At 48.1% G+C, this 12,760-nt stretch overlaps 2 protein-coding genes and 1 pseudogene across 2 annotated transcripts; 1 reads left to right on the top strand and 2 right to left on the bottom strand.

The window, feature by feature from the left end:
• Positions 1 to 628: 628 nt before the first annotated feature.
• LOC117843017 (probable carboxylesterase 12) lies at positions 629 to 2,494 on the bottom strand (annotated as a pseudogene).
• A 4,740-nt stretch (positions 2,495 to 7,234) lies between these two features.
• Positions 7,235 to 10,820, top strand: LOC117845193 (uncharacterized). The gene is made up of 2 exons (XM_034726145.2): positions 7,235 to 8,147; positions 9,960 to 10,820. The coding sequence occupies exons 1-2, from the start codon at positions 7,366 to 7,368 to the stop codon at positions 10,603 to 10,605; spliced, it is 1,428 nt and encodes a 475-aa protein (XP_034582036.1). The 5' UTR covers positions 7,235 to 7,365; the 3' UTR covers positions 10,606 to 10,820.
• Positions 10,821 to 11,192: 372 nt separating this feature from the next.
• Positions 11,193 to 12,492, bottom strand: LOC117845195 (tuliposide A-converting enzyme 1, chloroplastic). The gene has a single exon (XM_034726149.2). It carries the CDS (start codon positions 12,368 to 12,370, stop codon positions 11,423 to 11,425), a length of 948 nt encoding a protein of 315 aa, XP_034582040.1. The 5' UTR covers positions 12,371 to 12,492; the 3' UTR covers positions 11,193 to 11,422.
• Positions 12,493 to 12,760: the final 268 nt, after the last annotated feature.

Genomic DNA, 12,760 nt, shown 5'->3' with positions numbered 1-12,760 from the left:
GTGTGAAACTGTTTTGTAAGTCAAAGTTAAAATGAACTGAAGCTGGGTGAAATCACTATTTTTGTTTCACCGACTTTGACTTTACTGGAACGTTGGCTTACGTGGAAGGAAAAGTCACTCTCGTATGGTTGCTTATTGCGGTATAACATAATCCTACTAAAATTTAACTTTTTTTATTTGCTGAAAGTGATGATGTTGCCATGATGTGCAGCGCAATGTCTAGGATTCCACTGTTCCAGACAGCACCCCTTTTCCCAACTGAACTAGTACTAACTGAACTGAACTGCTATTAGTTTTGATTCCACAAGTTCCATACAAGTAAGGGCATGTTTGGTTCCTCTTGCTAAACTTAGTTGCTAATAGTTACTAAACTTTAGCAAAAGCTGTTTGGATACTCTTATTAAAAGATATTTAATGAGCTGTAAAAAGACCTATCTACCCTTATTAAAGGTGCGCAGGAGGGGGAGACAAGCAATAAATGAGGGGTATGGTTGTCCAGCCCACCTTTTAGCAAGTTTTAGCAACCAAAAACTTGCTAAAGTGCTAAACTTTAGCAACTCAACTTTAGCAAGTTTTAGCAAGGATGTTTGGAAGTTTAGCAGCTAAAAGTTGCTAAACTTTAGCAAGGTGGAACCAAACATCCCCTAAATGTAAAAGGTTTACATAGAGAGATGATTAAACATCAAGATGTATTTGTCACCACAGTTTTCCTCTGAGCCGTGCAACAAAGGTTCACGAGCACTCTCCTAACAAAAAAGATCTGCAAACACCAGCACCGAGAGTGCTTATCTGCTTGATTTGCCATTCACTCATTCTTGATGCGGATGCCTAATATAGTGCAAACAAGAGTGCTCTGCAAAGATCAGCACCAATCTACTAAAGAGGATCTGCAAACATCAGCACCAAACACGAGCACTCTTAGGTTCTTTTGATTTGCCTCTAATCATCAAGAAGCACCCGTAACATGAGACACACAGGAGCCCAGAACCACTCTAGAGGTCACGGCACACTTCGTCTTTTTTCTTCTTTTTGTTCCTACACTGATCCATCCTCTGCAACATGACAAGATCACTGATCACACCGATTAATTAGTTGAAGGTTGTAACCAGTGCCGACATCAAATGGATACGGATAGCAAATGGATTCAGAATTGCTTCAAACTTCAAAGGAATCGCCATTGCGCGCAGCACTCAAGCTCGGTGCTTGGTATCCGTGGACGAACGTGACGATGCGGTCCATGAGCTCCCTAGCCTTGGTGCACTCCGGCTTCTCGAGGAAGAACACGTGCCCCTCCCCTTCCGACTCGAACCACGCGGTGCTCCCCGGCCACGCGCTCGCGGCCACGCCTGCGTAGTACGCGAGGTCCCGCGCCGCCGCCCAGTCCTTCTCGCCGGCGCACACGAGCATCCGCTCGCACCGGAGGCTCTCCAGCGCCGGCGCGCCCGGCGCCATCGGGTTCATCCGCGGGTCGTCCGCGCCGCCTGCCGTGCCGGGGCACGCGAAACTCCCAGATCATCGCCATCTCCTTGGCCTTCGTCGCATCCTCCCCTTCGACGGGCGTGTTCCCTCCGAACCATGGGTGCAGGAGGATCGCGCCTTCGATCCTAGGCGCAGCCGGGTGGGAGGAAGAGGCCAGCTTTACCAGGACGTTGTGCACCATGTTGCCGCCGGCGCTGTCGCCGGCGAGGAAGAGGCGGGCGACGTCCCCGTGCTCGGCGATCCACTCGTCGCGCGCCGACGCGGCCCACTGGAGCGCGCCCCAGGCGTCGTCGTAGGCGGCGGGGACCGGGTGCTCGGGCGCGAGGCGGTACTCGACGGAGACGGCCAGGACGCCGGCCGCGGCGGCGAGGGACGCGACGTAGCCGTGGTACAGCGGCGAGACAGCGGATTCGATCAGGAAGGCGCCGCCGTGGAAGAAGACGAGGATGGGGAGCTTTTCGGAGGAGGAGCCGCGCGCGCCGCGGCTGGTGGGGAGGAAGAGGCGCGCGGAGAGGCCGGTGCTGGCGTCGAGGACGACGTCCTTGGACGTGACGCCGGTGGCTGGATCGAGGCCGGCGGGCACGCGCGCCGGGAGGTGGAGGTGGAGGCGGTCCATCTTGCCGCTCCGGTAAATGCGGAAGGCGTCGCAGCCAATCACTACCTCGTCGGCGTGGAACTCCATGGCCGTGGCAGATCAAAGCGGCTTGTTGAGTTGCTGTGGATAAAAGAAAGATGGTTTGGCAGTGAGCGAGCACTGGCGAGGCAAAGCCGCACGCCCAAACCTCCCACCCTCGCCTATCGGGATAACGACGAAGAAACTGGTCATGTCTCACCAGTCACGCCGGGGCCGGGAACAGCGTGTTCAGTAAATTATACGGCATTTCAGATCCAAATCAGAAAGAACCCGCGCTTTGCTTAGAGCAACTCCAAGAATACTTCAAAAATTATTCCCAAAAATTATGTATTAGGGGTTCTTCCAAAAAAATTTCCCCCAAAAATATATCAATCTACAGCAGATCGCTAATAAATAGCCCCCAATATTTTAAAACATGCCACATCATCGTATTGGACCCATCGGAAGGAACGCTCGAGCGTGCGGGAATTAGGATTGGGGGAGGAATACCAACACTAAAATATACACGGTGGTAGGCTATTTTTTTTAACGTTGCTAAAAAATTGAGGAAGGTTTGGATGAACTATTGGAGTTCGTTTTTTCTCTTTTTTTCAAAAAATATTGAAGGTAACATTCTTAGAGTTGCTCTTACCTCTGCCAAAGATAAGACTTTGTCACGAAGTCTGCTAAAAGCCGTAAAAAGGTCTCGTGTCGCACACCACGGTGCATCATCCACTGCCCACCACCACGAGGCCGGGGCGGTTGACGAGGGACGACACGCTATTACGCGTGGAAGGTCCCACAAATCTGAAACTTGGCAACGAACGGGCAAGCACATAAATGGCAAGTACCTCACGGCGCTTAGTTGGAAGGAAGCTCTCAGCTTATTTTCTGAACTTTTAAATTTGACATTGTGGGTGGGTTATGTTAATTCGAACATATAGGCAAGCCTGTATAAACCTAAATATAAGTTGAGCAACTCCAAGAGTATCCTAAAAGATTCTTCCCCAATACATAGTTTTGGGGTTCTCCTAAAAAAATTTCCTCCAAAAACATATCAGTCCACAGCAAATCGCTAATAAATAGCCCCCAATATTTCAAAACCAGGCCACGTCATCGTATTGGGCCCACGTCAGGATTGGGGAAGGAACGCCAACGCTAAAATATACGCGGTGGCAGGCTGTTTTTTAGCGTCGCTAAAAAATTGGGGAAGGTTTAGGTGGATTGTTGGAGTTCATTTTTTCTCTCTTTTTTCCTAAAAAAGATATTGGAGGTAAGATTAGCAGCTTCTTGGAGTTGCTTGCTACTAGAACAGATTCACCGCAGAAGTGCATCCAAACTGCTATAGCTTCTTTTTGGCGTCCCACATCCAACTTATTATTATTATGGACTTGACTATTTTACGGCCAGCCGTATTTTAAGATCTGCGCACGGTCACCCCAATTTAGGAAAGAACTACCAGCCACGACTCTTTCCTTTTCCGGCAAATTTTACTACCGCTAGCTTCTCGGAGCCCAGGAGGATGCACTCTCCACCGGCCCGATCACATGTCACTGTGCACATGGGGGTGTTTGTAGCAGTGTCACATCGGATGTTCGGATACTAATTAGGAGAACTAAACATGAGCTAATTATAAAACTAATTGTAGAATCTTGTGCTAATTCGTGAGATGAATCTATTAAGCCTAATTAATCCATCATTAGCAAATGGTTACTGTAGCACTACATTGTCAAATCATGGACTAATTAGGCTTAATAGATTTGTCTCACGAATTAGACTCCATCTGTGCAATTAGTTTTGTAATTAGCCTATATTAAATACTCCTAATTAGCATCAAACATCCGAGGTGAGGGTGTATCACACCCTATATTGCAAAAAAGGGAATTGGCTATTTTACTGCTGGCCGTATTTTAAGACCTCCGCACGACCACCCCAATTTAGGTAGTGTTTGGTTCCTCGTATGAACCGATACATATATGAACTGGTGTGGGATCTGAGCACGATCAAGTGTTTGGTTCGTTGAATCGCACCGCTTCGTCCAGGATGAGATGGTTCAGATTCTTTGGAATATACCGAGAAGATGTCGTACCGAGTTGGGCGCCAAAATCGACCAACGACTCGGTACAGGATGGAATCATCCTCACCTGTATCAATCCATCCAGGATCAACCCATCCAGCTGAACCATCCCATACAGGATCATCTTCCATGCGAGCAACCAAACACTACTTAGGAAAGAAGCAAACTACCAACCACCCATCTTTCCTTTTCCGGCAAATTTTGCTACCGCTAGCTTCTCGGAGCGCAGGAGGATGCACTCTCCACGGCCCGATCACATGTTACTGCGTAGATGTCGCAAAAAAAAGGGGATTTGGCTATTTTATGGAGGAAAGAAGCAAACTACTAACCACTGCTCTTTCCTTTTCCGGCAAATTTTGTTAGAGAGAATTCCTTATTTGATACTAGAAAAACTACTCGTTTCTTGCTTGGCCCTCAAAAAATTTTCATTCCCTATTTAACATCGAGTTCAATTTTCATTCCTTATATGACACTTTGTTGGATTTTCCATCTGAGAACCGTTAAATGCCCTGCGAAAAGATGATTTTACCCCTGTGGACCCCACCACCCTTCTCCCTCCTCTGCTCCCCTTCTCCCTCGTCTCCGTCGTGGCCAACTCCCTCACACGCGCTCCTATCACCACCGCGGGCCGCCGCGCCTTCTCCGCCGCGGGCTCTCACGCGAGCGACGCGTCGAGTGCCGCTGCCGCCCCACATGTGGTCTGTCAGTGGCACTTCTGGTGGCACAGGTTCCACGACCGGGCCGCTGGTGCCACGGCCTCCTGCTGCTCAGGCCACAACCTGGCCCCCACCGACGTCGGTGGTGGCAAGTTGGCGGAGGAGCGTGTTGGTGGCGTACGATGACGGGCCTCAAGGGAGGAATAGGTGGCTGCGGAAGGTGAGGGAGAGTAGTGAGAGCGCGAGGAGGAGGAGGACCGGTGGGAGATGGTGGCGCTTCATCTCCATGGTCGACGCGGTCGTGCGCGCGCGGGCCGCGGCAGTGGCGGAAGCAGAGGCAGACAAGGCCAATCAGCGTGCGACTAGGTTGCCGTCGAACGTCGAGGCGCCGGTGGCGGCACGCAACGAGGTGGACTGAGGGAAGAGAGATGGTGGCGTGGGGTTGTCGTCTCTGCATCGCAACAGGGGAGGTGCGACGGAGAGGAGGGAGAAGGGTAGTGGGCCCCATAGGGGCAAAATCGTCTTTTCGCTGGGCATTTAATGGTTCTCGAATGGAAAAATCCAACAGAATATCGTATAAGGAATGAAGGTTGAACTTGGTATCAAATAGGGACTGATACATAAAATTTTGAAGGATAAAAAAGCAACGAGTAGTTTTTATAGTGCCAAGTTAGGAATTCTCTCATTTTTCTACCGCTAGCTTCTCGGAGTGCGGGAGGATGAACTCCACCGGCCCAATCACACGTTACTGCGCAGATGTCGAAAAAAAATCATTCAATTCCGTCAGGCACGCAAGGCATTAAAAAATTGCTTTCCCAACCATGCGAATAATGAATTGGAATAGAGCATCATCTGGCATCATCCGGTACATCAGGTATCTCATTAGGCAAAAAGAAAACTATGCCAGCCTGCAACTAGTCTTTACCTAGAGTGTTTATTATCTCTTTTCTGGTGCCACGATTTAGGGTGCTATTTTTGGAGTTCCCGTGCTTGTTCATATATGTTCTATAGATACGTGTAGATCTAGAATTACCTTTGTTATTTAATATTATTCTCTGCATAATGTGAATCCAGCAAGTCCGTCTTTCTTTTTTTTTATAAATTATTTTTAGTAGATTTGCACATGTTATAACAAGTCAAGTATGCTAAAAGGTCAATCGTAGAGCATGTTTGCATCCTTAGCTAAAGTTTAGCACTTGTCACATCGAATGTTCGGATACTAATTAGAAGGACTAAACATGAGCTAATTATAAAACTAATTGCAGAAGTCCTGGGCTAATTCGCGATATGAATCTATTAAGCCTAATTAATCCATCATTAGTAAATGGTTACTGTAGCACCACATTATCAAATCATGGATTAATTAGGCTTAATAGATTCGTCTCGCAAATTAGCCTTCATCTGTGCAATTAGTTTTTATAATTAACCTATATTTAATACTGCTAATTAGTATCAAACATCCAATGTAATAGGGGCTAAAGTTTAGCATCTAGGAAACAAACACCCCCTTAATAATCTTTATTAGTTATGACCGTTATCTAAAAAATATTAATTTTACCACGATGATAATACCATCTTAACTTCTTGAGTGCAAATTGGTTTTCCGGCGAATACTCCCTCCGTTCCAAATTATTATTTATTTTGACTTTGCTAAATACATCACTTTTGCTAAGTATATAGACATAATATATGTATAGGTACATATCAAATGCTATATTGCTATATACCTAGAAATACCAAAACGAATAGTAATTTGAGTCGGACTGAGTACATCATTAGCTTCATTGCATCTCGCATCAGTTGTTGAATGAGTTTGTTAATGGTAATTTAGTTCATTTAATTCATAATTTCATTTGTATTCGGTTAACTCAAGACTTCGTACTCCAGTTTGTTGGGGTTTTTTTTGGTTTTCTTAATATCATCTGGTAACATTGGTTTTCATTAGAGTATCTCCGGCCGTCTTTCGATAAATATTTTTTAATAACTAATTAATAGGGATATTCTAATATCACTTTCACCGTTGTTGGAAGAGTTGCTATTGCAATCTTCAAATAATCTCATACTAATCCAACTACCGTAGAAGAGTAGTTGGGGTAAATTATTAGGTTATCTCAATAATTATTAGGAAAAAGAGAAAGTTAAAGCGAGACTGCTGAAACACTATTTTTTTATCTACTATCCAGGTAGTTGGATCGGGGAAAGTGATACTGTGCTGTTACGAACTTTCCGCAATCCGTACACTACTGCTAGATCGACCAAACTTGAACCTGGGACTGATAGTACTGCAATAAGGAACAACAACTGGTCCATGGTAATCTAAATGGGCCGTATACATGTATGGATCGTATAGTATTGGCCCATCATGACTGTTTCTGTTTGTTCTTGATGGCCACAGCTATCTTCGCCTTCATCTTTCCAGGCTTCCACTGTCAAAACCCTAGCTCGTTCCCCACTCTCGCCTTAAACCTCACCCTGCCGCCGGCCGCCACCGCAATCGAAAAGAGCGAAGCACCGAATCGGCGGCGCGGCGGGCGGTGACCATGGCGGAGCTAAAGCGGCTTGCGGAGAGCCGCGACCTGACGCGGATCGAGCGCATCGGGGCGCACTCCCACATCCGGGGGCTGGGGCTGGACTCCTCCCTCGAGGCCCGCGACGCCTCGGAGGGCATGGTCGGGCAGCTCCCCGCGCGCCGCGCCGCGGGGCTCATCCTCCAGCTCATACGCCAGGGGAAGATCGCCGGCCGCGCCGTCCTCCTCGCGGGCCAGCCCGGCACCGGCAAGACCGCGCTCGCCATGGGCATCGCCAAGTCGCTCGGCGCCGAGACGCCCTTCGCCTCCGTCGCCGCCTCCGAGCTCTTCTCCCTAGACCTCTCCAAGACCGAGGCGCTCACGCAGGCCTTCCGCCGCGCCATCGGCGTCCGCATCAAGGAGGAGGCGGAGATCATCGAGGGCGAGGTCGTCGAGATCTCCATCGACCGCCCTTTGTCCGCCGCCGCCGGCTCGGCCGCGCCGTCCGGTGCTACTGCGCCCGGAAAGACCGGGCGGCTCACGCTCAAGACCACGGACATGGAGACGGTGTACGAGCTTGGGGGAAAGATGATTGAGGCTCTTGGTAAAGAGAAGGTGCAGAGCGGTGATGTGGTTGCGCTTGACAAGGCCTCCGGGAAGGTTACAAAACTTGGCCGCTCCATTGGTAGGTCGCGGGATTATGATGCTGTTGGCCCGCACACCAAGTTTGTCAAGTGTCCTGAGGGTGAGCTCCAGAAGCGCAAGGAAGTTGTGCATTGTGTCACCTTACACGAGATTGATGTCATCAATAGCAGGTATCTACACACCCCCTTCTCATGAATTCTTTCATATTTTAGACTCGGGATGAATATTCATATACAAGTACCTAAGTAGCAATTCTCTGAACTTCAACAGTTCTGACAAGGAAATTTGCAATGTACGTTTACAATGATGTTCTATATATTGATGTTAAATGCCAATTACCGCAACAACAAACTATATACCTAAAAAAATTCTGTAATTCTACTAATTAGGATAATCTTACACTTAATTGTATCTGCCTTATACCATGCGCTAGTGGTGGTTTATCTCTAGCTGCTGGAGTTTTATTGGTCCTACTTTTCATAGCAGTACTTTTAGTATGCAAGCAACCACACACACCTACATGATGATTACTCTGTAGTAGTTCGACCCATATGAATTGCATATTGCTGCTCCATGTCAAGCTATTTTTGTGATAAATTTGCCCATCTTTAAGCATATGTGCAGTGATGAAGCTCATTTAACTTACCCAAGCCTTGAGTTGGCATTCCTCGGGGAAAAAAAGCAGCAACTTGTGAACTTGATGACTTGTTTTGACATTTCAGTCCTGACAAATAACAGTATGACCAGAATAAATTTAGAAATTCTAATCTGTTTTTTTTCATGTATCAAGAATCATTAAGATGTACTGAATAATAGTGAGATAAGTTTTAACATTTCAGTGTGATCATCGTATTCCTTAATTGCATTTGAACTACTGGCTTACAACCTGTTGAGGCTGTGATGATATGTCTTGCATCAGGAATCACAACTATCCTCTATGATGTCAAATTGCAACTGTTCCCTATGGCAGCTCATATCAGCTATTTGGTGTGCAATTTTTGTTTTCCCCGGGTTCTGATTCCATGCAATTTTGCCCATTATATCCATCAGAATAATTATTTGAATCTCAATCTACTTCCGGAGGAATCCCAATAGAAATAGAGTTAAATATTGATGTAAGCATCCTCTAAGATTTGACTTTTCACTGGAGAAGATATAGTTAAGTCAATTCCGAAATACAATTCTTATTTGTCGCACAAAATGGGATCTGCTTTGTCTTTTGGCTTCTTGAGAAATGGAAAATGTATGCTAAGATGTTATTAATGAGAATCCTGTAACTTGAGTCAAAGAAAGGGCCGGCTAGGTTTTCTTTTAGCTTTCACTTTGGACAGGGCAATGTGAGAATAAGTTAACACTTGTTGAGATATTTTTAAATATTATTAAGTTAGTTGATTCCACAGTTGGAAGCTATTTTTTGTGCATACGTAAGGAAATGGACTGTGCTCAAATATAAGCTACAGAGATGTTCTACAAACATTTAACTTGCAGATATCTACAACCAATTTATCTATAAGGCCAGTCTCAGTGCACAGTTTCATTGCACTGTTACCAAGATTGGGAACTAGGTAACTGTGCCTGTTGAGTGTCATGGGGATGAAACTCCTCTCACATACAATGAAACTCCTCCTTCTCTCTCCTCATAAAGATCTTGTCAAGTCAGCAAAATTGCTGATGTGGTATGGAATTTAATGCCCATGAAACTCTCCATGAAACTCCCACTGAGACTGGCCTAACTGATCTTGACCCTAAATGTTTTCCCTGTGAAACTGCTAGGAGCCCTTTTTTGTTGGTAGTTGCTTTGAGCTACTTTTTTCCCATTAGGTCTTTCTCATGCTTGCAGGATACATTGTTTTCTTTCTTTTTTTCCATGTAACTCATGATTCAAAAATTCAAAAAGTTCACTGGTTTTCAGATGTAATTTATTGGTGCGCAAGGCCTAAAGTAACCAACCAACTTCTGTCATCCTGCTATTATCTGTGCAGGACACAGGGTTTTCTTGCATTGTTCACTGGTGATACTGGTGAAATTCGTGCAGAGGTCCGAGAGCAGATTGACACAAAAGTTGCAGAGTGGAGAGAGGAAGGGAAGGCTGAGATTGTTCCTGGCGTTCTGTTTATTGATGAAGTACACATGCTGGATATTGAATGCTTCTCCTTCCTAAACCGTGCATTGGAAAACGATATGGCTCCAATCCTAGTCATTGCGACGAACCGAGGGATCACATCCATCCGTGGGACGAACTACCGGTCACCACATGGGATACCACCAGACTTCCTCGACCGCCTCTTGATCATCACGACACAGCCCTACACGGAGGATGATATCCGCAAGATCCTGGACATCAGGTGCGATGAGGAGGATGTGGAGATGTCTGCAGATGCCAAGGTCCTGCTCACAAAGATTGGTGTGGAGACCTCCTTGAGGTACGCTATCCACCTGATCACCTCTGCTGCACTAGCCTGCCAGAAGCGCAAGGGCAAGGTGGTGGAGATGGAGGATATTAGCCGGGTGTACCAGCTCTTTCTGGACGTGAAGAGATCGACGCAGTACCTGATGGAGTACCAGAGCCAGTACATGTTCAATGAAGTTCCAGGAGAAGCAGATGGAGATGATGCCATGCAGTCCTAGAGAAAGTGGGATGGTATTTGCTGGCTGGTCTGGTGTATTTTGGATGCTTAGTTCCTTTTTTTAGATTGATGTTACCCTGACGTGTGGTAAATGCAGACTAACTGCTGTAGGTGATTTACAGTTCGGTGTATTTTATCAAATTATATCCCAGCTGGGATTCACGGTTTATATGGATTAATTAACAACATATCTGTACGTGTATAGTATTTGCGTAAGCTCAAAGTCTCTGCACTGCAGCATACATCTATTATTGTGCGGAGCATGGAACTCCGACGTTAGGTTGGTTCAGTATCATGCCTGCTTGTGTTTTCGTCTTAGAAACATGAAGCCTGTCGAAGAACAGGACGGTCAGATTGCTGCGACTGCAAAAGATTGGCTGGGATCTTGTATCTTCCAGAACAATAGTCTCTAAACCGCGTCTTCACTGCCATGGAACCTCCAAATCTAAACCTTGTTTATTGTTTTTTTCTGCTTGAGTTTAGTTCTCGAATAAAATTAGAGCTTTTCGAGCTCGGCATGTCGGTTTTCAGTATCAATCGGTCCAGTACTGTATCACAGCCATTGACGTGCAAAGTACACTGCCCTCATTTAAGCTTTGATGAAGCTGAGCCGAAATGCTGGACAGGCATTTCAATTCGCTAAATAGATTTCAAATTTTCAATGTAATGAACTGGTTGAGTAGTACATCTGCTACTACTACCACAGTAGTACCACGAGCTATTTTTATTCAACCCCGGTGAAAGAAAAGTAGAAAACCTACAGCTCGAGTGCTATGCGGCTGCAACAATGCTGCACGCAGACACTCGGAGCACCTGCTTCAGGACCCGGCTATGAAGGCCACGATGCGGTCCATGAGCCGCTTGGCGTTCTCGCACTCGGGCTTCATCAGGAAGAAGACGTGGCCCACCCCCTCGGACTCGAGCCACGCCGCGCTCCCGGGCCACGCGCTGGCCGCCACGGCGTCGTAGTACGCGCGGTCCCTCGCCACTAGCCAGTCCTTCGCCGCCGCGCACACCAGCAACCGCTCGCACCCGAGGCTCTCCAGCCCCGCTGCAGCGCCCGGCGCCGTCGGGTTGATCCTCGGGTCGTCCGCGCCGCCGGCCGCGTCGGGGCACGCGAACGCCCACACCTTCGCCGTGATCACCACCGCGCGCTCCGGCTCCCCCTCGATGGCCGTGCTCCCGCCGAAGAACGGGTGGAGCAGGACCGCGCCCTCGATCCTCGACGCGTTGTCCGCGGACGACGCCCTCATCAGCACGTTGTGCACGATGTTGCCGCCCGCGCTGTCGCCGGCGACGAAGACGCGGGACGAGTCGCCGTGCTCGGCGAGCCAGTCGTCGTCCCGCGCGGACGCCGCCCACCGGAGCGCGGTCCAGCAGTCGTCGTAGGCCGCGGGTAGCCGGTGCTCGGGGGCGAGGCGGTAGTCGACGGACACCGCGAGGACACCGGCCGCGGCGGCGAGGGAGGTGAGGTAGTTGTGGTACGTGGCGGACCTCGCGGACTCGATGATGAACCCGCCGCCGTGGAAGTAGACGAGGACGGGGAGCTTCTTGGCGGAAGGTCCTTGGAGCTTGGGCAAGAAGAGGCGCACGGAGAGGCCGGTGACGGAGTCGATGACGACGTCCTTGGAGGCGACGCCGCTGTCATCGTCGTCGACACCCGCGGCCACGAGCACTGGTCGGTGGAAACGATCTATCCTGCCGCTCTTGTAGATGCGCAAGTGCTCCGGGGCGTCGAACACCACCTCGTCGTTGTCCGGGTCCATGGCTACCCAACGAGGTGCTGTATTAGGAGGCTGTTGGACTATTGGGTAGCTTTGCTTTGCAACATTGTATGCTTGAGAAACAGATGCTGGCTTTAATGTTGTTGCTCTGCACTTGAAGACAGAGGACGTGAAAACGGACTTGGTACGATAATTCTTAGGTGACAGAACGTGACAGGGCATGCTACGTGATCCCTGATGTCATGTCACCCCAGATTTTTTTCACAGCCTAGTTCATCACTGCCAATCGTCACCGCGCCACAGCAGCTAACAGAGTGATCAGAGGATCAAAGCACTCTTAAACCGATTGTACACGCCATATCTATACTAGTGACTAGTGAGACTGAGACTTTTTGAACCGATTGCATATTCTTCACCAAGAGAGGAGGGAAA

This window comes from Setaria viridis, chromosome 2, assembly GCF_005286985.2.
Source record: "Setaria viridis chromosome 2, Setaria_viridis_v4.0, whole genome shotgun sequence".
In the NCBI taxonomy this organism is placed as follows: Eukaryota; Viridiplantae; Streptophyta; class Magnoliopsida; order Poales; family Poaceae; genus Setaria; species Setaria viridis.
Note: the sequence above shows the minus strand (reverse complement) of the source record. Positions and strands in the feature narration are given on the sequence as shown.